The sequence below is a fragment of the Lipotes vexillifer genome, unplaced genomic scaffold (genome assembly GCF_000442215.2).
Source record: "Lipotes vexillifer unplaced genomic scaffold, Lipotes_vexillifer_v1.1 scaffold858, whole genome shotgun sequence".
NCBI lineage: Eukaryota > Metazoa > Chordata > Mammalia > Artiodactyla > Lipotidae > Lipotes > Lipotes vexillifer.
The window spans coordinates 579,897-604,615 of record NW_006788467.1 but is presented as its reverse complement, the minus strand read 5'-3'; the positions used below and the strand labels follow the sequence as shown (position 1 = coordinate 604,615).

Below are 24,719 nucleotides of genomic sequence, written 5' to 3'. Positions count from 1 at the left end.
GGGAAAGAGGTGGGAAAAGACAGATAAGTATGAACTGGTTAAGAATACATAGGTTAGATGTCTTTAATGTTTGATTAACTTGGGTATATACAGAAAAGGCATACCTATTAAATCTGTAAGTGACACAAAGCTAGAATAGCTAATACATTAAATGAAAAACTCAGGAGTTCAAAAAAATTTCAATAAATTAGAAAATGTTACATCTAACAAAATAAGATTTAATAATGGATAAAGGTAAAATGTAATAAATTTCATAAAAGTGAATCATACCAATGTAAGAAAGAAAATAATTATCTTAGTTCATGCTAAAAAAAAAAAAAAGACCTTTATCAAAATTTCAAGATATATTGACAGGGCTACCAGAAAACAGAATACAATAGTATCTTGCTTTGATGAAGGTATAAAGACCAAATTAGCAATTGGTACTCTGCACTGGTTTATTCACATCTTAAATGCAGTGTTCAGTCTAGAAAACCATGGAATCATCTCCAGAGAAGTCAACCAGACTGGTATCGGAAAGAAATAGTACAGAAACATGTCACCTTTAGCCTGATAAATACAAGTATTTTTAGTTAACATCCATGTAGAAGACTCCGTATTTCCAAATGGTAAAGTATGGATCACCGAATGGAACGCACAGTGAAGCAGATTTTAACTCAATATAAGAAAGATATTTCTAACAATGAAAGCTTCTGAACAATGTAATGGGTTAGCCTTATGAGACAGTGAGCTGCCTGTTAACTAGAGATTAACAGAAAACTAGAGATTAACAAAGACTTTATGACAAAATATTCTGTATGTTGTAAAGAGATTTTTAGCATTGGGAATGTCTATGTGTAGAGGGGAGGGATGGACTGCAGTGGTGTATGTTGGATCTCTAAATTTTTTTGCAGCTCAAAAAATGTCTTTTGATTCTAGGCACAAAGACAGCAAATGAATTTGAGACAGGAAAATGTGACTGCAGTTTAATTTATTTAAAAAAATGTTTTACCTGATTACAAAAGCAAAACCAGAAATGGATTTAAAAGAATAACACCAATTAAGCTAAATCACAGTATACATTTTAATGTTATTGAAATAATATTAAGATGTGCATCTATATATGTATACATGCACTTAATAGCTCACTTAATATTATACTGTGACGAGTCTATAATTGCTATTGGTTCCTTAATACCCGTTGTGGATGTGCCATAATTTATTTAACCTTTCAACTAATATTGAACATATAGTAACTCTTTATTTTTATAACTTCAATAAACATCCATGTACATCTTTTTCCATAGCTTTCACTATATAAAAGTCTTGACATATTCTTATATATATAGTTTTCCAGAATTTTGCCATTATATTCAAATTTTGAACTTTAAGATAGGAAGGGGGAAAAAGCACACAAGCAAGATACACAGACAGGTGCACACACGCAAAACAACTTCTGCCCTGGAGATTCTGATACCAGTGAAAGCAGACACACCACGGTGGTAAACTTGGTCTTAATTTTATGTATTTCTTTTTTCTTTTAACAATAAATTCATTAAGAAGACTATGTTTCCAACTAACCTGTGATTTTTCTTAGCCATTTAATACCTGACATATATGAACTCAAGAAAAACTGACTGAAATGTATCCTCAGCATGCACACTTTTCTCAATTTATCAGACCTTCAAATAAAGATGCAACAATTGAGCTGAGGTGAAATGAATGTAGTGCTCAACTGTGATAATTTTCTTAGCCTAGGTTTTGTTATAAATACCTGTATGATTCCTCCTTTGACTTTTTCTACTTTTATTGATCCAAATGTATTTGTGTGTATGTATATATATAATTGGTTACCTAGAGTACTGCGTTGAGAAGGATTCTTCCTGAACTTGAACTTGGCAGGGAAAAGAACCAAGGTCAACTGGTGATACCCTATATACTGCAAGGGGAAAAGCAGCATGGCACATATGTATTTGCAGCCCTACCCATGTGCTAAAGTGCTCAAGGTGTGTACTGAGGAGGCATTTGGGAATTAATTATGAAAGCCAACCTGCAAGAGGTAAGATCTGAACTTTATTTAGAGAGGGGCATTAACTGATAGAAAGAATAAAGACATTCCTGCCAGAGCCAAAGAAATATGAAATAGACAATGAAATTCAAAAGAACAAATATAGATGGATAGATATATAAACAGATTAACTTGGTTTAAGGATAGAATATATAAAGAAAAGAAGTGAGAAATGAAGCTAGAGATGAATGAGCCATTGGAGCTTTTGAGCAGAAGAGTGACACGAAGAAAATGGTATATGAATGCTGAAAATCAAGTAATTTCTAAGACTAGAGGAGGCCTCAAAATCAGCATTTTACCACTACTGTAGTAATATTCAATTCAGGCAAGATGGTCAGGAAAGATTGTTGGAAAAAGGATATTCACACAGTCTCAAAGTTATCACTCCACAGATCACTTATTACAAAAAGAAAAAAGATTCTTTACATGACCTTATAATCAAATCTAACCTTATGATCAAATTTAAAATCATCAATGAGTTAAACCGCTATCATGTGACTCTTTATGAGATGAAATAAGGCCACATCATCTATATAATATTCATGCCAAAAATGTTTAACCTAAATCTGATCATAAGGAAACAATCACAAATATCTAAATTGAGGGACATTCTTCAAAACAACTAGCCTGAATACTTAATGTCAATGTCATAAAAGACTAAAGAAGAATAAGGAAACTTTGTTCTAGGTTAAAGTAGACTAAAGAAACATGACAAGCAAATGCAACAATTGATCCTTTATTGGACCCTGGGTTGGGGTTAAAAAAAAAAGTTATAAAGTACATTATTAGAACAATTGAGAAATTTGAAAATGGACTACATACTAAGCAGCAGTACTGTATGAATGTTAAGTTTCACAAACGTGATAACCGTATTGTGCTTGTGTAAGATTATGCCCTTTTCCTAAAAACTCCTGGGTAAATAACAGAATGCTGGTAACTCTCAAATTATAAAGCAAATAAATAAATAAGCAAACAAGTAGAACTGTGTCTATGTATACATATACATGGGGGTATGGGAATGCAGCAAAAATTAACAAAAGGTAACTCTAGGTGAAAGATACAATCATTGTACTATTCTTACAATTTTTCTGGGCTTAAAAAACAGTAAAAAAATTTTAAAAAGAGAGAGATCTTACATAATTTGGGTCAAATTCCACAGTTGACAACTATGAAAACTGAAAGCAAGGAAGTTTTATTTTGACATGTTCCTTCAGCTAGGTTGTAGCAAGTGTGTAACTAAAGCTCCTGCAGTTCTATCTTCCAGTCCAGTGCTCTTTCAACTATCTCGTACAGTCTCAAGCCTAATCACACAGGATAAACAAATACAAGAAACGACTGGAGGTACAGAACTGACTAAACCATCTCAGCAAAATAAGGGTTTGGTCTAGGGTCAAGTACAGATACGGAAACGAGGGGGCAAAATAAAGAAACGATATAACAAGAAAGTGATATATTAGAATGAGAAAAAAAGAAATAACCATAATGTACAAGCTGAGAAGATAGGAAAATAAAAATATCAGGGATAATAAAAGAAAAACTGGAGTAAGATTGCCATTTAAGATAAGAAACGTAGTTTGAGACATGTACATTTAAACCCTAATACACCAGAATGTAGGCCAGAAGTATACTAGAATGTAAAGTCCAAGAGACTGAGAATTTTTTTCCCTTTTGCCTACTGATATATCCTCAAATAACCTGAACAATGTCTGGAAATAACATTTTTTGGAACAAATGTAATGACAGTTTATGAGGTATTCAGGTACAGACTGACTGGAAATAGAAATGTGAAATTTAAAAGAAGGTATTTAAGGACCTTACTTTGCAGGGGTTTTGCGAAGTAGACATATTTAAGGTCTCCACCTTCTTCCAGGAAAGTTTATAAAATTCTGCCTGGGATTTTGAGTATAAGCCCAAATAATAAAGCTGTCATTTTTCTTTTCAATTATTCCCTTTATACAGATATCTTTACAGGAAACCTCATTGGGAGGATGAGTGGCTATGGTCATACACCCTCTAGTAACCATCAAAACTCTATGATTGTTCCTAACAGATTTCATTAGCTAGAACAGGGAGTTGAGGTGTGACCCCAGGACCAGCATCATCCGTACCACCTGGGAGTTTGTCAGAAATGTAAATTCTTAGGGTCCACCCTAAACCTACTGAATCAGAAACTGGGCATGGCCCAGTAATCTGCATTTTAAGAAGTCTTCTAGGTGATTCTAATGCATAGTAAAGAGCTAAATACAAAACAAAGGTACTCTTATTTGACAAAATGCCTTCATGAGATGTAGCTAAAAATTGAAGACTCAATTACATAAAAAGATTTTTGTAATAAAATTTAGTGTAACATCACATAAGTCATAATTCAGCATGTAGTGACCAGAGCAAAACCCACCTACAATTAAAATACATTTTTTAAGGCATCTACTTACTTTAATGTTTCAGCAAGAAAGAAGCTCTGCTGTACATCATCATGCGTAGGAGTAGAGGAATATACATCCTTGACGCCAGAAAATCCACCATTGACTCGGCAATACTTTTCAATAGCCTGTAAAAGAGATGAGACAAGAGTCAATTCCACAGTTTCAAACTTGGAAGGACAAGTTAAGGAACCACAGTCAAAAGTTTACAGAGATCTCTATGAGAATTTGACAGCTTCAGAATAAGATTTTACTCGTCTGGTCTTCCTCCTTTCTAATGAAAAGCTAATTAACACTAAAAGTGTTTATTTAATCAAATTGTTAATTTTTATATAGTTCCATTTTGATTACAGCTTGGTTTTTAAAGTCTCCTTACCAAAGGTTTGGTACTTTTCTCTAAGTATTTTAAACATTTTTATTTTTTACTTCTTTATTGGAGTATAATTGCTTTACAATGGTGCGTTAGTTTCTGCTTTATAACAAAGTGAATCAGCTATATGTATACCTACATCCCATATCCCCTCCCTCTTGCGTCTCCCTCCACCCTCCCTATGCCACCCCTCTAGGTGGTCACAAAGCACCGAGCTGATCTCCCTGTGCTATGTGGCTGCTCCCTACTAGCTATCTATTTTACGTTTGGTGGTGTATATATGTCCATGCCACTCTCTCACTTCGTCCCAGCTTACCCATCCCACTCCCCATGTCCTCAAGTCCATTCTCTAGTAGGTCTGTGTCTTTATTCCTGTTCTGCCCTTAGGTTCTTCAGAAACTTTTTTTGTTTTTTAGATTCCATATATATGTGTTAGCATACAGTATTTGTTTTTCTCTTTCTGACTTACTTCACTCTGTGTGACAGACTCTAGGTCCATCCACCTCACTACAAGTAACTCAATTTCATTTCTTTTTATGGCTGAGTAATATTCCATTGTATATATGTGCCACATCTTCTTTATCCATTCAGCTGTCGATGGACACTTAGGTTGCTTCCATGTCCTGGCTATTGTAAACAGTGCTGCGATGAACATTGTGGTACATGTCTCTTTTTGAATTATGGTTTTCTCAGGGTATATGCCCAGTAGTGGGATTGCTGGGTAGTTCTATTTTTAGTTTTTTAAGGTACCTCCATACTGTTCTCCATACTGCCTGTATCAATTTACATGAATAAGTTTTTAAACACATATTCTTCACAATGATCATGCATCTTTACCACTGTAGAACATCAGAGCAGTTTAAGGATACTGTGAAAGTATCAGGGAGGCATGACTAATCTTTAAGCCATTTAGAGACATTTCTTAAAGGCACGTTTTCATGCATAACATATTCAAGTTTGGAAATTTGAAGATGTAGATTGGAATAGTTAAAGCCACAGAAGACATGAGATACCACTATTCTATCCCAGCTTGTCTTCCCTTTTCTTTCTTTAAACCCAACATGGGAGCCAGTGGTGGGCAAGAAGGAAAATTCTATTTAAGATGTGAGTTCTTCTCTTTTGTCTCCACACTGCACCCCCTTCTCATCATGTCATACTTTTGAAACTTGAATTTTAAGTATAATTATTTCAGTTCTTGTTCTTCAGAGTTTGTGTGTGTCCATATAGGCTACAGAAGCAAAATTTTAACTCTGTAATTCAAATATGGACAGATATGGGTTAAAGTTTGAGCTTGTCAAACCTTTAAGAAGGCGCACAGGAAAAAAAAAGAACCTTAGGAAAAGGATAAATTATCCTTTAGTGTTTCTCAATGAAAAGATGCATTTCTGCCACCATCCCTCACCTCCCTGCCCCACATGATTCAGATACATCTCCCATATTCCTCTAAATAAGAAGCATTAAATATTAGTGGACTTTCAAGGATTCATTCATTGCAGGATTACTTTACCTATTTCCCCTATATAAAATATTGCTTGATATATGTAAGCGTTAGTAAAAGCCATTGCTACACAACAGAAGTGTGTGTGTGTGTATATGTGTGTGTGTCCTATTCCCAAACCACTGTGCCAACATTTTGTCTATCTCTCAACTGCAGCAGGACCCTACTGCACAGAGAGTTTCACTAGCAGCTGTGTTTCCAATTTTGGACACAGGTAGTCAGAGAAAAGCAGCATGAATAAATGCTTCATCTGTTCCTGCTCTGTATTCATAACTGCCTTGTTTCCATTAATATTCTCTTATTGTTAAACTCCATAAGGACCAACTATGTCTGAATGACAACACATAAGTGTCCTCACCTTAGTTCGTCTTTATCACATTATTCCTAGATTATCGCAGTGCTCTCCAAAACCCACCAATTTGCAGATTATAATCAGATCCTTTTGTTTTGTTACTCCCCACTAAAAAGTCTTCAGTAGTTCCTTCCCCTTTCAAAAACCTTTAGTAGTCCATAACGGATTCTTAAAGTCAGGGAGCTCTGGTGGGTAGGAGATGGTGAAGAAAAAGAAGATCTGAGGGGCTTTTTAGACAGGCAAAGGACTTTTAATCCCCACCTGCCAAATGAGAAACACTTATATAGTAACTGAGAAAACTAAATATGTGCGTGTTATTCCTGAAGCACTGAGTAAAGTATTCATGCCTTGATCTGGCATGTAAGACCATCTACATAATGGCTCCAAACTTAGCTCTCTCGAGTTGACCCTGTGAAACCTTTTTACACAAATTGGTCTATATTCTGCCCTAAAACACATCTTGCACATTCTTGTCTGAGCAATTTACTAACACTACTTACCTCACCTAGAATGTCCTCATTCTATCTAGATTGCAAGTTTAAGCTAAACAATTTGAATATGAATAGCCATCATAATTAGTACTATTTATCATAATTAGTATGTCTTAGAGAATAAAAAACCTCCTCACTCCCAGTGATAAGCTATACTTCCATGAAAACTCTAATGATTTCTCTTCCTCCCAGGTACTGATGACAATGGAATTCTCTGAAAGGCTAGCATTTTATGAGTAAACAATTTGCTTACTTTACTAACCATTAAAAATTCCTCATTACAAACACACACACACACACACATACACACATGTATATATATATATATATATATAGATAGATAGATAGAGAGAGAGAGAGAGAGAGAGGGAGAGAGGGAGAGAGAGAGAGAGAGAGGGAGAGAGAGAGAGAGAGAAAGAGAGAGAGTGTGTTGGGGTTTTTTTGTCTTTCAATGTAGAAAATTTTTAACAATTCACTAGTCCTTATGGTGCCACTAAGGAATTACTCTGAACACAAGCTGAAGTGAATGGGGGTTAATCTACCCAGGCTGTGAATCTGGGCAATTTCACAATGATTTTATTTTTCCCCCAGAGGTTAAGCATTAATAGGCAAGTATGGAAATTTTATAATCATAGTGAAAAACTGCCATTTAAATGACTCCTTTAGTTATTCACTAAGAATAATGAGTGAATACTAGGAGGAAAATAGTTCTAATAGAAAACTAAACTGGATTTTAAGGTTTACTTCTACTGCTTAAGAAACAAACTAACAGTTTTTCCATCAAAAAAAAAAATGAAAGTAGCCCTATAGTTACTGAACATGAGGTAACATGGATGAGGATACATGGCACTACAGGAGGCTTAATTGAACACTCTTGCACATTAAATGAAATATTGGCTTATTTACCAGTGCTGCTTCCCAGCCCCACTCCCTATATCTTGGATCGTGAGTGAATCGCCACAGGTACCAATAGGTTTCAATTACTTCTGGACGTAGGATGTAATACTTTTCAGCCTGCCGAACTGCCACAGCCTCTACTGCACCATCAAACTTGAATGATTCAGGACCTAGCTTTAATGCTGTAACATGACAAAAGAAATAAATGAACACAATAAACCATTTGTGTTTGTTCGCCAGAGTTTTTTCCTCCCCCTGAAAGAATGCAGCATGAAGTAAAGTTGTTTTGTTGTTTGTCTTATTTTTATTGCTGCTGTTTTGCAAAATCAGTGATTTTAAAAGATCCGCATTTGATTTTCTTATAAATATTCCTATTATTCTAACGTGAAATATTTCTCATAAATAATGTACATCAACATACTGCTATATCTAACTAAACTGACAAAAGTCTAGTAATCCTTTGGAAACAAATGCCAAGCTAGACATAAACACATTACATATTCTGTTTTGGTCCAAAATCAAATGAGACAGGTAACCGTATTGTGCACAATTATTTTTTAAAAAGTCAAGACAATTTAAAAGTCCTTTTAATATAACACATACATATAAGAAAACATTTTAGAGCTCAGACTTTGAATTAGATTTAGTTAGTCCCTAACCTTTTAAAGCATACCACAGTAAGAAACAATACATTTTTAAAACTTAAACCAGTTTTAAAAATCATCTCTCTTTGCCTATAGCTTCTGTATATACAGCTAGGAAGAGGTTCAAAACGCCAACCACTAAGAATTTCATCAGTAAATTGCCTATTTATCAGTTTGAATAAACACCTGAAACTAACACAATATTGTATATCAACTATAGTTAAATAAAAATAAAAAATTTTTTAAAACATGGCCATAACACATATATTTCAACATTACATAATACTCCTTAAATGATATGACTTCCATTCAGGCTGGAATACAGCACTACATGAAAGGCTTTTTAAGAACCTCTTTCTAATCACACCCAGCACCCTAAAACTGGCAATATAAAACCATCCTCCACTGGGGTGCTGGAGTCACACACAATTACCACTCTCAGCTGCCATCTTTCTTTCTTTTTACTAGTTTGTACCAGTGGCAGTTTCAAAGTCTCTTGCCTCTTTCAAGAAATGCTGGACACTTTTATATTTTCTCAGAAAAGGGAGAGTAAGAACTATACCATAAACAAAATCATGCCATAGTTGTTGGCATGACATGTGTTGCAGCAGCCAAATTTTAGCATTACAAAGGTGACGCCATAAACTCCAAATAATCACAATTCAAAGGAGGTGAAAATAAAGCATTTCATACCACTCCCCACCCCCAAGAAAAAACACAAAACCAGAAACACTATAGTGATGGTAGATAGCTCTATTAAAAGCAAGGCGTGTGATCCAGAAGAGTTAATACTCACAGTTTGTTTACTGCTAAGTCTTGGAGAACTAAAGCAGAACTTAAGCAGGGGTTTTTAACCTGAGGATCATGAACTCTACGGTAGGCTTTGGAAGAGGGAGATTAATGTGTGCCAAAGAAGCCTCTGAAATTACATGCTAAACTTTATGTGTGCTCATACAGCTCTAACCACCTCCTCAATGGGATTTGAGGTAAGGACTAACTAAGAAATTATCAATGTTTTGTAAGAAAACTTCTACTCAGCTTATTGACAAGGTCTGGCATACAATCAAATATTATTTGTCATTTAACAAATGTTTTAAAAATAATAAAAGTCAAACATCATAAGCACTGAGATGATGGTAATCCAATAAATAGTAAGATAAGTCATTTTGTCTGGATTTCTTGTTTTTCTTTTCTCAAAGACTATGAGTGTTAATTGATCATACAGAGTTTTCAAATGATACTCTTAAGGCTAACTTTAAATTAGATAGTAACTTTTGTAATTATAATGATATTATCACCTGAATTGAAGTAGAAATTGGCTGCATAGAACTAATATTTTAGACTTCTTACTAAAAATTTTATTTCACTGATCAGTCATTCATAACTTCACAAATAAAACACACCAGAAAGATAACATATTTCTTCTGTGAGGAGCTGGTGAGTAAAAAACATACAAGCCACATCCATTGGTATGCGGTATGTAATATATACATAACACATACCATTGGTATGTGATATGTAATATATACATACCACATCCATTATTTCTGTCAAATCATTGCTTTCATGTTTCTGAGGGCATTATTTCTTAGGTGCTCTTTTGTCTATGCAATGCTGTAAAAAAATAATTTCATAACGTTCTACCTTGCACTTAATTTCTACTCCCTGTCTTAAATTTCCCACTTATATTTGATATATCATTTCTAAAAGGAAAATAACTAATCCAACAAGTAAATATTGAGTCAAAATCATAAATAATTTAGTGTCTAGGTAAAAAGAACTCTAGAGGATGCAAAAATCATATAATGCAGGTAAAGGAAAGAGACATACACAAAGAAAAAATTGAAGTAAAATATCAAATGTGATAAAAGTCAGTTGTAAGAAAATAAAAGATAATTTTAAAGAAGGTACAGATTAGTCCATAAAGTCATGGGAAAAAAAATATTCATGAGTCCTCCAAGATAGGCAGAATCTGTAGAAATGGAAAGATAAGTACACTTAAGTCAACAAAAGAAATTCAACAAAAGCTAAAAAGCATGAGGAATATCTGGGACAGGCAATCTGAATACAGTTTGAATGGGCTAATAGTAAGGGAAGAACTTAAACTCTTTTCCTGTATCCTTCCCTCCTATTAACTTCTCTTAAGGAAAAAATAGTTGTAGAAACTCTTAAAATATGTCCATTACTCCATGTTCAATGGATGTTTTGTCCATGGGACATGTTATATGTATCTAAAGAGATTAAATTTCCCCCCAAAATGTGATAGCACATAGTCTAAGAAAGGTATTATCCAATTTCAATATGAAATAAATTAAGTTATATAATAGTCATTATTTTAATGATGTTCAGCAATTTTTTTTTTTTAAGCTAGAAACCCAGATCAAGAAGGTACTGTATTTTGGAAGTCTAAGATCTGGTTTGGCATTAATTTTGCATTTTACCTCAGAATAAACTAAAACAATGTATCAATCTAGCTTCCCATGTAGACATAATAATGTTTAACTACCAGTAAGTTACTGCTCAGTCTCATGAAAAGATTCAGAAACATTTCCTACAAACCCAGCTAAGTATTAAGCAGCAGGCCATGTTTATCAGTAAGTGGAATATATGAAGAATACCAGATTTTGAAATAATGTTAATTATAATTCCAACAAACTGAAGTGAAATCCCAAGGCAGTAATTATTGTATGAATTTAGCCCAAATAACTGCTAAGAAGTGAATATATTTTTAAACAAGGTTGCCAAAAATTATAGCATAGCTATAAGAAAATACAGAAGATGTCATGGTAGGAAGTAAGCAAAACTAGAATTGTACTTCTTAATTAAAGGATCTAAGGTGAGATTAAAGATAAGTAAAAACAGTGAAAGATGTGAAAATATAGGATACAAATCAAATAGTAATCTTTTGGGGCATATGATGGCAAAGAGGGTCACAGGTTCATCCACTGGCAATGTGAAAATGACATCAGAACAAGCATGAGAGCAACAACCAGAGACTGCATTTTTTAATTTTTCATTTGTACTCACAACATTCTGAGGAAGACAGCGTAGGTATTATTACCCCAATTTTTTGCAGATGAAGCAACTGAGGCTTTAGGAAGGCTAAATGATTTGCCTAAAGCTCATAGATAATAAACAGTGAAACACGGGCTTTTTGCATCCTAGTTCACATGTTCTTTTCATAATATCAGTGTTTCATATCAGCATTATGAAATGTGAAAATCAGAAATATAGGGCATCCCTTCGTAACTCTGGTATTCTATGAGTTTCTCAAAGGCAGGGAAGATATCTTGTTCACACTTCAACCTGTAAGAATCCAGCATTAACGACTGGCACATAATATGTGCTCCATGTTTAATGGAGTGAATGATTAATATAATAACCATAATATACCAATTTTAATGCATCTGTTGCATGAAATGCTACTATTTTAGATCTAGTATTTGATTTGTGGTCAAAAGCTGCATAACAACAAGTCTTATTACCATGGGTCCTAGTACAAACATTTAATATCCACTCTGGTCCTCAATGTTTTACTAATTTCAGCTTTAAGTATATATTTGATATTCTATACCGACATCATGACAATATATTTTAACTTCTATTTGTAACTCAGATAACAGACTTTAGATGTATTATATACTAACTTAAACCACCACAAAATAACATCTGCTTCAATGTCCCTTTGACTTAGTTATATTTTGTCACGAAATGGAATCCTTGATTTAGTTACTGAGAGAGCTGAAGGGTCAATTTCACCATAAATTCAGTTCTTTATTATATAAAAATAACCTGACAGATTTATGAACTAGGATAAATTTTAAGCCAACCATATTTGTTTCATGGTACCTGATGATAAATTAACCCTAAAACATAAATTCAGTTATTTAACTAAAACAACAAGTCAACTTCTGAAATCACAATCAGAAATTCCTAGTCTTTAGTTTTTCAGGGAACTCATTTTCCGTTATTTCATATAGAGACATACATTTTTGGGATTTCCCTGGTCGAGCAGTGGTTAAGAATCCGCCTGCCAATGCAGGGGACACAGGTTCAAGCCCTGGTCCAGGAAGATCCCACATGCCGCAGAGCAACTAAGCCCAAGTGCAGCAACGAAGACCCAACGCGGCCAAAAATAAATAAATAAAATAACAATAATAATTTTTTAAAAAATACATTTTTAAAGCCAGAGAAAAACTTGGAAGACCTAGTCCAGTGTTTCTCAACCTTATTCTCCAGGCTTTTATTTAAACCTAATTGCTTTCTCCTTCCATGAAATATTATTATCAAATATATACTGTTTATCTATCTATGACTCTGTGTGTGTGTGTGTGTGTGTGTGTGTGTGTGTGTGTGTGTGCTTTACATTTAAAGATATTTTTTGCCCCCAGGAACCAATTTTTGTCACCTGTAAAACTGAGAATCGTCTCATTTTTTTAGGAAAGGACACTGAAGCCCAGAAATATCACATACTTGCCTAAAGCAACATAACAGGTTCTTTTTAAAGGCACAAACAACTTAAAATTATTGGTGAACTGACCAAGAGACAAACTACTAGTTATCTACATACGAATTATACATATAACATACAGTTATATACATACTCAATATAACTAATATCTTTATAGGCAAGGCGTGTAACCTAAATCAACTCTGTATTCTTTTAAGCAACTGATTTTACAGAAGCTGAAATAAATGGATGACCTGGATTCTTCTATATTAAAATAAACAACGTTAGGCCATACATCCCTAAAAGCCCTACCTATTGTCTTTAAAACAACTTCTTCAAAATCTTTATGAACAAAAACAGAATTCAGAATAATAATTTTTAAAAAGATGCAGGAACATTATTTTCAGAATTAAAATTCATGTTTTTAAGAAAATTTACTGTGTTAGAATAAATTATTTTGAAGTAAAAACTGCCTATTTATTTCCCTTCTAATTCCTGGACATATTTTTATCTTAGAAATTATTTTAGACTAACTAATTAGCATTATTAATATTCTTACCAGTTCTGTCATATGACTCATGACATGTACGTGCAATTTCCGCTCCTAGCTCTAAATAATGTCCAGCTTGATCCATTCTAGAACCATCTGCTCCTAGTACAAACATTCCCCCAGCAAAGCAGGCCAAATGCCCCATCTTCTTTTCCAAGTGCCCGTTCTTCCATTCTCCAATAAAGGTAAGACCTCCCCGAGACTTCCTAATAAGATGTTTTTCTATAGCCTATAAGAAAGAGTAAATATTCAAAATTTTAGAAGAAAAGTGTTAGTATTCAAACTTACTACATCCTTCTCACACAAAACCTTGGTAATATGAAATTCTACAAAGCTGTAACTTTCCCAAACTGGAAGACTTAATTTACAATAATTAAGTTTGGGAGTGAGCAATCAAGTTACACATGATCTTGAACAAATATCCAAATCACAAGTATAATGAGACAAGGTGGGAGAGAGGAGACTGGCCTCAAGATTACCTTACAACAAAACACTACCCATATTACAGGTTTTTTCTTCTTGCTCTAAATGAAATTCATAATAATCAGTCAGTTGAGGTCAGGATGACAAGTTATAACCCAGAGGCTCTACCAGTTTATTTTCTATTTCATACAACAAAAAATGAATAGGAAGAAAACACCCAAGTTAATCAGAAAAATGTGATTTTGATAATCAGTTAAAATGGTTTCTTTTTCATGTGAACTATACATCTTGTCAATGTTTTAAAAAGGCATATTAGGTGAGATACATTATATGTTATAAAACTTAGAAAAACAGTTGAAAGTTCAAACTTAACTCCTTAGTCCCTTACTTCACAGACTTAGGCATTTGTTTTGGATGCTGTGCCAGGGTTAAGAGAGGCCATAGGACAATGTCAATTTTACTTCTTTTGAAATGTCAACTTTCCTTAAAGCAGTTGGAATGGAAAGGTAAATATTTTACATTAAACCTGAATATAACACGAAGTAGAGTCCAACAACCACATTTCATTTTAAAAATGAAAAAGTTTAAGAGCTTTGGACCATGTTCTTAGACTTTGCTGAGAGGGGCTAAAGAATAATTCTCTACCTTTAGAGGTACTTCTTTGTAAAAGTATAAGGAATTGCATTAATTCAGTTCTCTTTGGTAGAAATTATTATACATAATTAAATACTATACTTTTCTGACAATAAAAAGTAATAAGACTCAACTCACATTTTTATTGTGGGCTGTTTTCTGACAAGCTCAATAAAAATCAGCTTTTGAAAAATTTATTCTATGTTCTTTATCACAATAACGTTTGTTCTACAGAAACACAAGGACTATGCCTTATTCATCATCTTACACTCCACAAACCCTATAAGTGTAGCATGCATTCAACAACTGTTCAATTAATAAGTCATTTTATAAATAAATGGTACTTTGATAATTGTATTTGACCTGTTAGAGGAAGAAGGGGTAGCTGATAAGCAAAATAATAAGGGACTACCATTGGATTATAAATGTTTATTGTTGTTTTATTTTAACCATAGTACTATGAAGCACAAATGAAAACATTAGTTTTTTGAGTAAAGGGACAATGTTTTTCATCTTTGTGGACCTCCCTGCATCTAACATGTGGCTAAACTTTTTACCAACAATTCACTTACAGACCACTGAAATTTCTTGTATGGCTCCCTTCTCTCAGTAAAATTAAGACAAATGTCTAAGAGTTCAACTTATATAAAAATTTTTCTTTTTTTTTTTTTTTTTTTTTTTTTTTTTTTTTTTTTGCGGTCCGCGGGCCTCTCACTGTTGTGGCCTCTCCCATTGCGGAGCACAGGCTCCAGACACACAGGCTCAGCGGCCGTGGCTCACGGGCCCAGCCGCTCTGCGGCATGTGGGATCTTCCCGGACCGGGGCACGAACCCGCGTCCCCTGCATCGGCAGGCGGACTCTCAACCGCTGCGCCACCAGGGAAGCCCATATAAAAATTTTTGAATGGCAGTTAAAGAGTAATATTATTGCTCTTCTATTAAAAAGTGTTAAACAAATCCTCATAAATAGTGGCATTAATTTCTTGCTCCAAAGGGACCTTTAAAAAGGTATAATTTTACTTCATTATTTTAAATAAAGACTAAATATAAACTTGATCAGAATATAAAACCCATAACTACATAATTTTTAAAAAGAAAGCTAAGATGTAGGAACCAGGAATATGGGTAGCCATAAGTGTAGAGGAAGGTAAGATGAGGACGGAATAATTTAAATATATTAGTTCAGAAAGACAAATTTAAAAAATGACTTATCTCAAACTAGAATGGATCTTAAAATTCATAATCATTCCTATCTCTTCTCTGCATACCACATGTCATTTATTTTACAATTTGTATACACTCTGTCTCCTAACAGAATTAACAGTCAGCGCAGATAATTAGCATTGCAAAAACTGCATACATGTCTCAAAATGAAAGTTAGCCAACTGGTTATGTAAACACACTTAGTAGGTGCTCATTTTAGACTTAAGAACTAATAAAAACAGGACACAGAAAACAAATATAGAAAGATTTTTAGGACACATATATAGCAGATGATTCATGGAAAATAATTTTAATTTATGAGATTAACTTTCAAAACAGGTATCATGCTTTTCAAAGTATATATGATTTAAAAAGCCAATGACAGTACAGATGAACCAGTTTGCAAGGCAGAAATCGAGGACAGAGATGTAGAGACCAAACGTATGGACACCAAGGGGGGAAAGCGGCAGTGGGGGGGGGGGATGAATTGGGAGATTGGGATTGATATATATACACTAATATGTATAAAATAGATAACTAATATGAAAAAATAAATAAATTTTTTAAAAAGCTATGACAAGTATCATGTTCTTTTTCCTTTAGGAAACATTATGCAAAACAAGAGAAAATGGTTTTAGATTCAAAATATTACAAGAAAGCAGCAAACTATGAAGAAAAAATGATTATGTGGTATATGACATGTCACACTTTCTCAAAAATAAAAATAGTAAATACAGTCATTAATTTATCAAATACGTATTGAATACCTATTGTTTCAGGTCATGCTAGACAATAATAAACAAATTAGTCTGTCTTCAAGGAACCCACAGACTAGTGGGAATGACTAAGGGTGGCTATTTTCAACATTGCAATTCTAAAATTATTATTCTTCCTAGATAATGACTTTTCTTGCATCATAAAAATTTCTAGGTTTAAAGTTTAATAACAGAATAAAATTCTCCAGCTTTCCAATATATAGGTCTTCATAAAGAATTTTAGAAGTCACATACTAAAGTGGAGATTCCTGATTACACATCAATTTAGTTCAATTTCTTAGTCAACACACTCCTTCAAGGAACATTTATTGAATGCCTACAATGGGCGAAGCACTATAATGCCACATATTAGTTCAACTCCTGTGCATTTTTACAAACAACTATAGGGATTAGTTCCTCAAAAAGTAAGGATGTAAATGGGTAATAAGATCCTTGGTTTAACTTAAATACAAAACAACTGTAACTTGGAGTATGGATCATTGACTAGAGTCAGAAATGGTGTTACATACAAAATACACAATTTTTAAAAGTGATTAAATTATTACAGGGATAGGGGTTTATACTAGATCAGGAAGCAAATAATTTACAAAGTGATTAAATCACTTTTCTATTTCACAGTTTCCACTTGGAGGTATCACATATAAGTGTTTCCAAGAATGAAACTTGTTCCAATTTTAAACTTTTACACTGTAATATGGGGTTACATAAATATAAAACAATACAGAACACTGGTTAAGAGCATAGGCTTTGGATCTAGACTCGAGTTCCAGGCTCCATCACTAACTAAGCTATGCGACCTTTAGCAAGTTACTTAACCTCTCTGCACCTTAAGGTCCTCATGTACAAAATGGTAGAGAAGATTAAATGATTTCACATATGTAAAAGGGGTCAGAACAGGGGTCAGAACAGTTCCTGGCATGTAAAAAGTACTATAAAAGTGTTTTGTCCTTATTATTTACCCATAAGGCTCTCAACATGTAGGTTTTATGGGTCATTTCAAAAAAGGAATGTTTATGGAAAAGTATGTGAAGTTAGCTTTTCCAGTCTCTGTAGAAAATAGCTACAAGTAATTAAGATAATTTTTCATACATAAATATGTTACACTAAATTCCTCAACAATTTCTTTAAAGTGCCACAATAAAGAAAAACTTAATATATGACTATTAAAATACTAACAAACTCTAAGGAATGTATATAATATGTACAGATGCTCATCAATTTCTATCAAATACATCATATATTCGATATGTTAATTAGGTAAATGTTCTGATAATAATTACCTCAATAGCATCATCATACATTTTTCTGGCCTCATGATCTGTTTTATCTGACATCAACCATGCTTTTAGTAAGTACTCATAAAAACTGTCTCCTAGCCCGCCAACTGATGTATGATCTGCAACAAAAGAGAAAAGAGAAGGATGGAGGTGGAAGAAAGAGAAGACAGAGGATTAAAAATAATGTTTTTAATTACAATGACTATATTAAGACCAACAATTTAAACATTATAGTGACAGCCGTATTTCCAACATACTTCAAATTTAGTCCAGTAGGAGTATACCATAATCACTCTCCTCAAATATGTATCCAATTTTCTAGGATATCTTTTTCTCCTGGATGTGGTACTTCACATATTTAATAGTCTTTTTCATGTATTGGTGATTATGTGGAAGAACACTATTGATGGGAATGTAAAATGGTACATCCACTTTGGAAAACAACTTGGCAGTTTCTTAAAAAGATAAATATACACACCTACCATATGATACAAACATTCCATTCTTGGATATTTACTCATGAGAAAGAAGAACACATGTCCACTCGAAGGCTTGTGTGTGAATGTTCAAAGCACTTTATTTGCAACAGCCCAAAAGTGAACATAACCCAGATGTCCATCAACAGGTGAATGGATAAACAAATTGTGGTATTCCACAAAGTGGAATTGTACTCGGAACTATGGATATACACAACACGGATGAATCTCAAAATAATAATGCTGAGTGAAAGAAGCCTGACAAAAATTAAAAGTACATATAAAGGACTGCATTTATATAAAGTTGTAGAGAATACAAACCTATCTGTAATGATAGAAAGCAGATCAGTGGTTGCTCGAGGAAGGAGTGTGAAAGGGAGTGAGGAAAAATCATAAAGGGGTATGAGGAAATCTTTTGGGGTGATATGTTAATTATTTTGATTGTGGTGATGGTTTTCATAATTGTATACTTATTTTAAAGTTTATCAAATTGTATATTTTATTATGTACAGTTTATGTCAATTTTACCTTAATAAAACTGTTTTTACAAAAGCAAGTAAACAAAATATAAAGGATATTTGGAATCAGCCCAAATCTATCAGTAACATCAACAAATTAAATTAAGCTCATCTTTTAAAATAAACTGAGACTCTCACACAGGAATTTTTTTAAAGTTTTATTTTATTAATCTATATAAATACTTTTTACTAAAGACATACCTAAACTAAAACTGCCCAGGAAATTGAAAATAAAGAAACAGTCAAAAGAGAGATGAAGATGGATAGGAGGTTTATACAGAAGACTTAAGGACAGTAAAGAATAAGAAAGTAAACTGATCAAAGTTAGAGTTGTGAGGGGTACTGGTGGTCCAGTTAGAATTGGAAATTATAAATTTATAGTGACTTTACCCTGTATTACTGATGATTTTCATCAGCAGTGCTCAGGTGACTCTGTAGATGAATGCGAAAGGTTCATGGCTACATTGATACAAGTATTGGGATTTGTAGGACAGGTAACACAGAAGACTAAACGTACTCGTGTATTCTCACACTATTTTGGATCCTATGCAGTCTAGGCTGGTTAGGAAAGGAAGCAACAGGTGATCCTCTTGTCCAACCATTCAGGATCCTTGCTCCACTGTTCACCTATTGCATGCAACCAGTAAAACATCAGCCCACCTGTCAGTCTACTCTACTATTATCCCCAAATTCACAATTTTCACCACCAATGAGAACCTCAGCATTGCTTGTCAACTTTTCTATGACCCCTTGATTAGGGTCTTTCCCATTCCCTAGAGCAGATTTTTGAAATCCCTTCTTCAAAAGACCTCTACAGCTTTACCTTCTTCCTTACTCTCAGCAGACAACCAAGCCTTCAAATTCACATAAAAAATACAGATCATTCACCCCAAAAATGTATCTTTCAACTTCCTATACCCCCATCTATCAATTTATCTATTCCCTTTGCCTGTTAAAGAGGAAGAAATGTTCCTTCTCTACTCTATGCACTCCATCTAGCTCTGGACACTAAACACTTCTGCTTCCTTTCCAGGAATCCCCCTCTTGGTTTATCAACTTCTACCCTTCAACCGAAACTACCTCTTATTATTAACATCTTAAAATAATCTAATTTTTCTTGACTCTACCACACTCTTTTGGTTTGATATCTAACAGGTGTTTACTGAAAGAATGGAGAAAGAGAAATCATGGATGATGTCTAGATTTCTTGCTGGGGCAAATGAGTGAACAGTGGTGCTCTTCACTGAAACTGGGAATACTAGAGGGGGAAATGGCTTAAAGTGGAAGGAGTGTGAATCTTGGGCATGCTGAATTTGAGGGACTGGCTGGATAGCTAAATGGATATAACAAACATGTGGAAATCCAGAGAGAGATAAGTTGGGGGTATAACTTTGGGAGTTATAAAACTGGGATTTATAAAAATGTATTTGAGCCATAATGGAGTTTACTCAGAGAGAATGTATGAAGTGATCAAAGGACACAAATGGTACTTAGGAGCATGGTCTCAAACATATATTTGGTATTAACTTTGGTCTCAAACATGTATTTCTGGATATGCTGTAGATCTAAGGATTAATAAATGAGCAGGAAAAGAAAACATAACAAAATTAAAGTAGGTGAAATAACGAGAAAAAGATGGAAAAGGCAAAAGTCTTTGGCATCACGGTTTAGGGGAAATGATTTTTAGATATGTTAATTATTGCTAGGGGTTACAGGTTACTTAGGTTATAGAATGTAGTCTCAGTCCTGCCTGACAGGCTCTCTCCAGCTCTTCTAGACTCTAGTTCCAGTGGAAGTTTATATGCTTAATAAATATACAGCAGACGCCTGCAATCCTTGGTTAACTATGGAATTTATCACCCAGCAGTCTGACTTTTTTATGTGAACCACTGAACCATGCCTGCCTAGATGTCAAATCTGATGAACCATGTCACCTCAAGGTCCTTTTGAAATTCAGAAATTGATAACACATTATAAAGTATTACTAAATACCAATGCTTCATATTATCTGTCTTAGCATGTCATGAAGTTAATGGCAGGTTTCTAAGAAGTTAATTCTTGAAGTGTTCTTACAAGAAATTCTAGAATAAAAATATTTGTATCATGTGTTATAGTTTATGAAGCATTTTCAAATATATTTATTATCTCATAAATATGACCCACACAACTGTCTTATTAAAATAAGTACAATTAGAACAGATGAAGAAACAAAGGCATGTGGTTAAATAACTTATCTAAATTATTAAGCAGGAAAGCCTGGATTAGTCTTCTAACTCCAACTATTATACCCATTCTTGCTTTTCTTTCACAGTTTTTAAATCAGTAGTATAAAATTTAGTGAATCAGTAATGATAAATTTCCTATATTTTCTTCACTTAAGTCATTAAATGGCATAGGCTAAGTATTGTACTTAGAAAACTAGTGAAAAAATAAAGTAAAAAAAAAGATATTAATGACGTGCCTTTAAATCTAGGTTGCTTACTATATTCTTTTATATCTGTTGCCAAGTACTTTTCCTGAAGGTAATTACCATAACTATTCTCTGTGATTGCTGTGTGCATGTCACAGACATTATCATTACTCTAATTATAATACAGTTAGCCAAAGCTGAATTGTTAAATTTCAGCTCAATTCACTGTTTGTTTTGCAGACTATTTATAGTTATGACAGATGTATACTGCTCAAAGATAATAATGGAATTTGATACACTTTTCAGAAACTGATACGAAATATACAAAAATACTAAAAGGAATAAATTGGACAATTTAAAAGGACTGCAGCTGCTAATGGGATATCAGGATAGCTCCCCTAGAAGTTTAACAACCTCTTGTCAAAACAACCAGTGAATAGCTCTTTTTATAACAGTCTCAAAATTAATAAATGCTGAGAGTGAACATACGCTAAAGAAGTCATCTGGATTTGTCTTGTGGGAAAAAACAAGTATGAATCAAAGAATTGTTTTACTTACTGCAATTTTTTATTGTGGTAAAATATAACATGAACATTACTATTTTTACCATTTGTTAAGTGTACTATTCAGTGGCATTAATTACATTCATAATGTGGTACAAACATTGTCATTATTTCCAAAACTTTTTCATCACCCCAAACAGAAACTCTGTACCTATTAAGCAATAACTCTCCATTCTCCTCCCACCCAAGCCCCTGGTAACCTCCAATCCACTTTCTGTCTCTGTAAATTTGACTACTCTAGATACCTGATGTAACTGGAATTATACAATATTTGTCCTTTTGCAACTGGCGTTTTTCATTTTAGCATAATATTTTCAAGGTTCATCGATGTTGTAGCATGTATCAGAACTTTATTCCTTTTTATAGCTAAATAATATTCCATTGAGTGTATATACCACATTTTGTTTATCCATCTCTTGGAAACTTTGGTTGCTTCTATGTTTGGGTATTGCAAATAATGTTGTTGTGAACACTGGCATACAAGTATCTGTTTGAGTCCTTGCTTTCAAATCTTTTGGGTAGATACCTAGGAGTTGAACTGCTGGATCATATGGAATTCTATGTTCAACTTATTGTGAAACCACCAAACTGTTTTTCACAGTGACTACACCATTTTACATTCCCACTAGTGGTGTGAGAGGGTTCCAATTTCTCCACACATCCTCACCAACACTCATTATCTGTCCTTTTGATTACAGTCATCCTGGTAGGTGTGAAGTGACATCTCATTATGCTTTTAATTGCATTCCCCTAATAACTAACGACGTTGAGCATTTTTTTCATGTGTTTATTTTCCATTTGAATATTTTCTTTGGAGAAATATCTATTCAAGTCCTTTACCCATTTTTTAATTGAGTGTTTGTCTTTTTGCTGTTGAGTTTTAGAAGGTCTTTATATATTCTAGATATTAAGCCCTTATCAGATATATGATTTGCAAATACTAACTCTCATTTATTTGGAAATAAACTCTCGTTCTGTGGGTTGTCTTTCAATCTCATGACAATATCCTTTGATGCACAAAAGTTTCTAATTTTAATGAAATCCAATTGATCTATTTTTTCTATTGTTGCCTATGCTTTTGAAGAAGTCACTCCCAAATCCAAGGTCATGAAGATTTGTCCCTCTTCTAAGAGTTTTATAGTTTTGGTCCTTAAATTTAGGGTCTTGGGTGCATTGTGAGTTAAGTTTTGTATCTAATAAAGGTAAGGGCCCAACTTCATTCTTTTTCATGTGGCTATCTAGTTTTCACAACACCATATGATGAAGAGAAAGAGTTATAACTTTAATAATTAAGATGCCATCAGTGAGACACTGCTGGTTATTTCAAAGGCTGGCAATTCTCAAACAGTGATTTATTTTTTCCAGTATTCTAAGATTTTGGTGTGGAAAATAGCATCTTCTTATTTAAAAATGTTTTTAATCTTACTTCAAAAGTAATACATGTCCATTATCAAATTTAGATTAATAGAGGTAAACAAAATAAGAAAACAAAAACAAACATTCATTAAAAAACCACAGGTAACACTTTGGTTTCTATCCTTGTGGTATTTGCTTTCTCTCTTTTTCTCAATATCTTTCTAGATATTTCATATTTACCTATGTCAAGTATTCTATAACATAACTTTTAATGACTATATTGTATATCAGATCTGGAGGGATTATAATTTAACCAAATCTCTTTCATAGGATGTTTAAAAACTGCACTGTCCAATGTGGTAGGCTCTAGTCACAAATATCTAATTAAATTTAAATTAATTTAAAGTAAATAAGATTTAAAACGCAGTCCCACAACCATACTAACATTTCCAGGGCTCAATAACCACATGCTAATAACCACTACTATATTAGATAGGACAGAAATAGAACATTTTCATCATCATAGAAAGTTCCATTGGACTTTCTATGGAATGCTTTAGAATGTTTCCAATTTATCCCTGTTACAAATAACTCCAAAATTGTAAATTACCTCTCTATATATACATATATATGTGCTGGGTGTGTGTGTGTGTGTGTGTGTGTGTGTGTGTGTATCTCTCTCTCTCTCTCTCTCTCTCTCTCTCTATATATATATATATATATTTATTTATTTATTTATTTATATATAACTGAAAATTTCTTTGGAATAAGTGCTTAGAAATGAGTCACTAGTTTAAAGGTCATACAAATTTTAATACTTATTTTTTTTTTAGAAGATATTGGGGGTAGGAGTTTATTAATTTATTTTTGCTGTGTTGGGTCTTCGTTTCTGTGCGAGGGCTTTATCTAGTTGTGGCAAGAGGGGGCCACTCTTCATCGCGGTGCGTGGGCCTCTCACTATCGCTGCCTCTCTTGTTGCGGAGCAGAGGCTCCAGACGCACAGGCTCAGTAGTTGTGGCTCACGGGCCTAGTTGCTCCGCGGCATGTGGGATCCTCCCAGACCAGGGCTCGAACCCGTGTCCCCTGCATTAGCAGGCAGATTCTCAACCACTGCGCCACCAGGGAAGCCCTAATACTTTTTGAAGCACTGGATACAGGGATGTGTCCACTTTCTTTATAGATTTAATAGATAAAGAACAGTGTCTTCTGTTTAAAAGCTTCATTGATTTGATTAGGGACTTGGTGAAGTGGGAAGACAGAGGGACAAAGGTCTCTGATGACCAGTCTATGGAGATGCTACAAATATGGTACTACAGATGGCAGTCTTCTGTACATTCTAGTAAAGTAGCACCAGTCTGTACAGAAA

The 24,719-nt window shown here is 33.8% G+C and overlaps 1 protein-coding gene across 1 annotated transcript in view; it reads right to left on the bottom strand.

Moving 5' to 3' along the window:
• The window catches only part of MAN1A2 (mannosidase alpha class 1A member 2), a 162,784-nt gene that overhangs the window by 24,965 nt on the left and 113,100 nt on the right, over nt 1-24,719 (bottom strand). Inside the window, exons 9-12 of the mRNA XM_007461625.1 lie at nt 18,034-18,149; nt 13,729-13,948; nt 8,085-8,257; nt 4,480-4,595 (exon numbers count right to left, since the gene is read on the bottom strand). Coding sequence (XP_007461687.1) covers nt 4,480-4,595; nt 8,085-8,257; nt 13,729-13,948; nt 18,034-18,149 — 625 coding nt within the window. The remainder of the gene's footprint in view (nt 1-4,479; nt 4,596-8,084; nt 8,258-13,728; nt 13,949-18,033; nt 18,150-24,719) is intronic.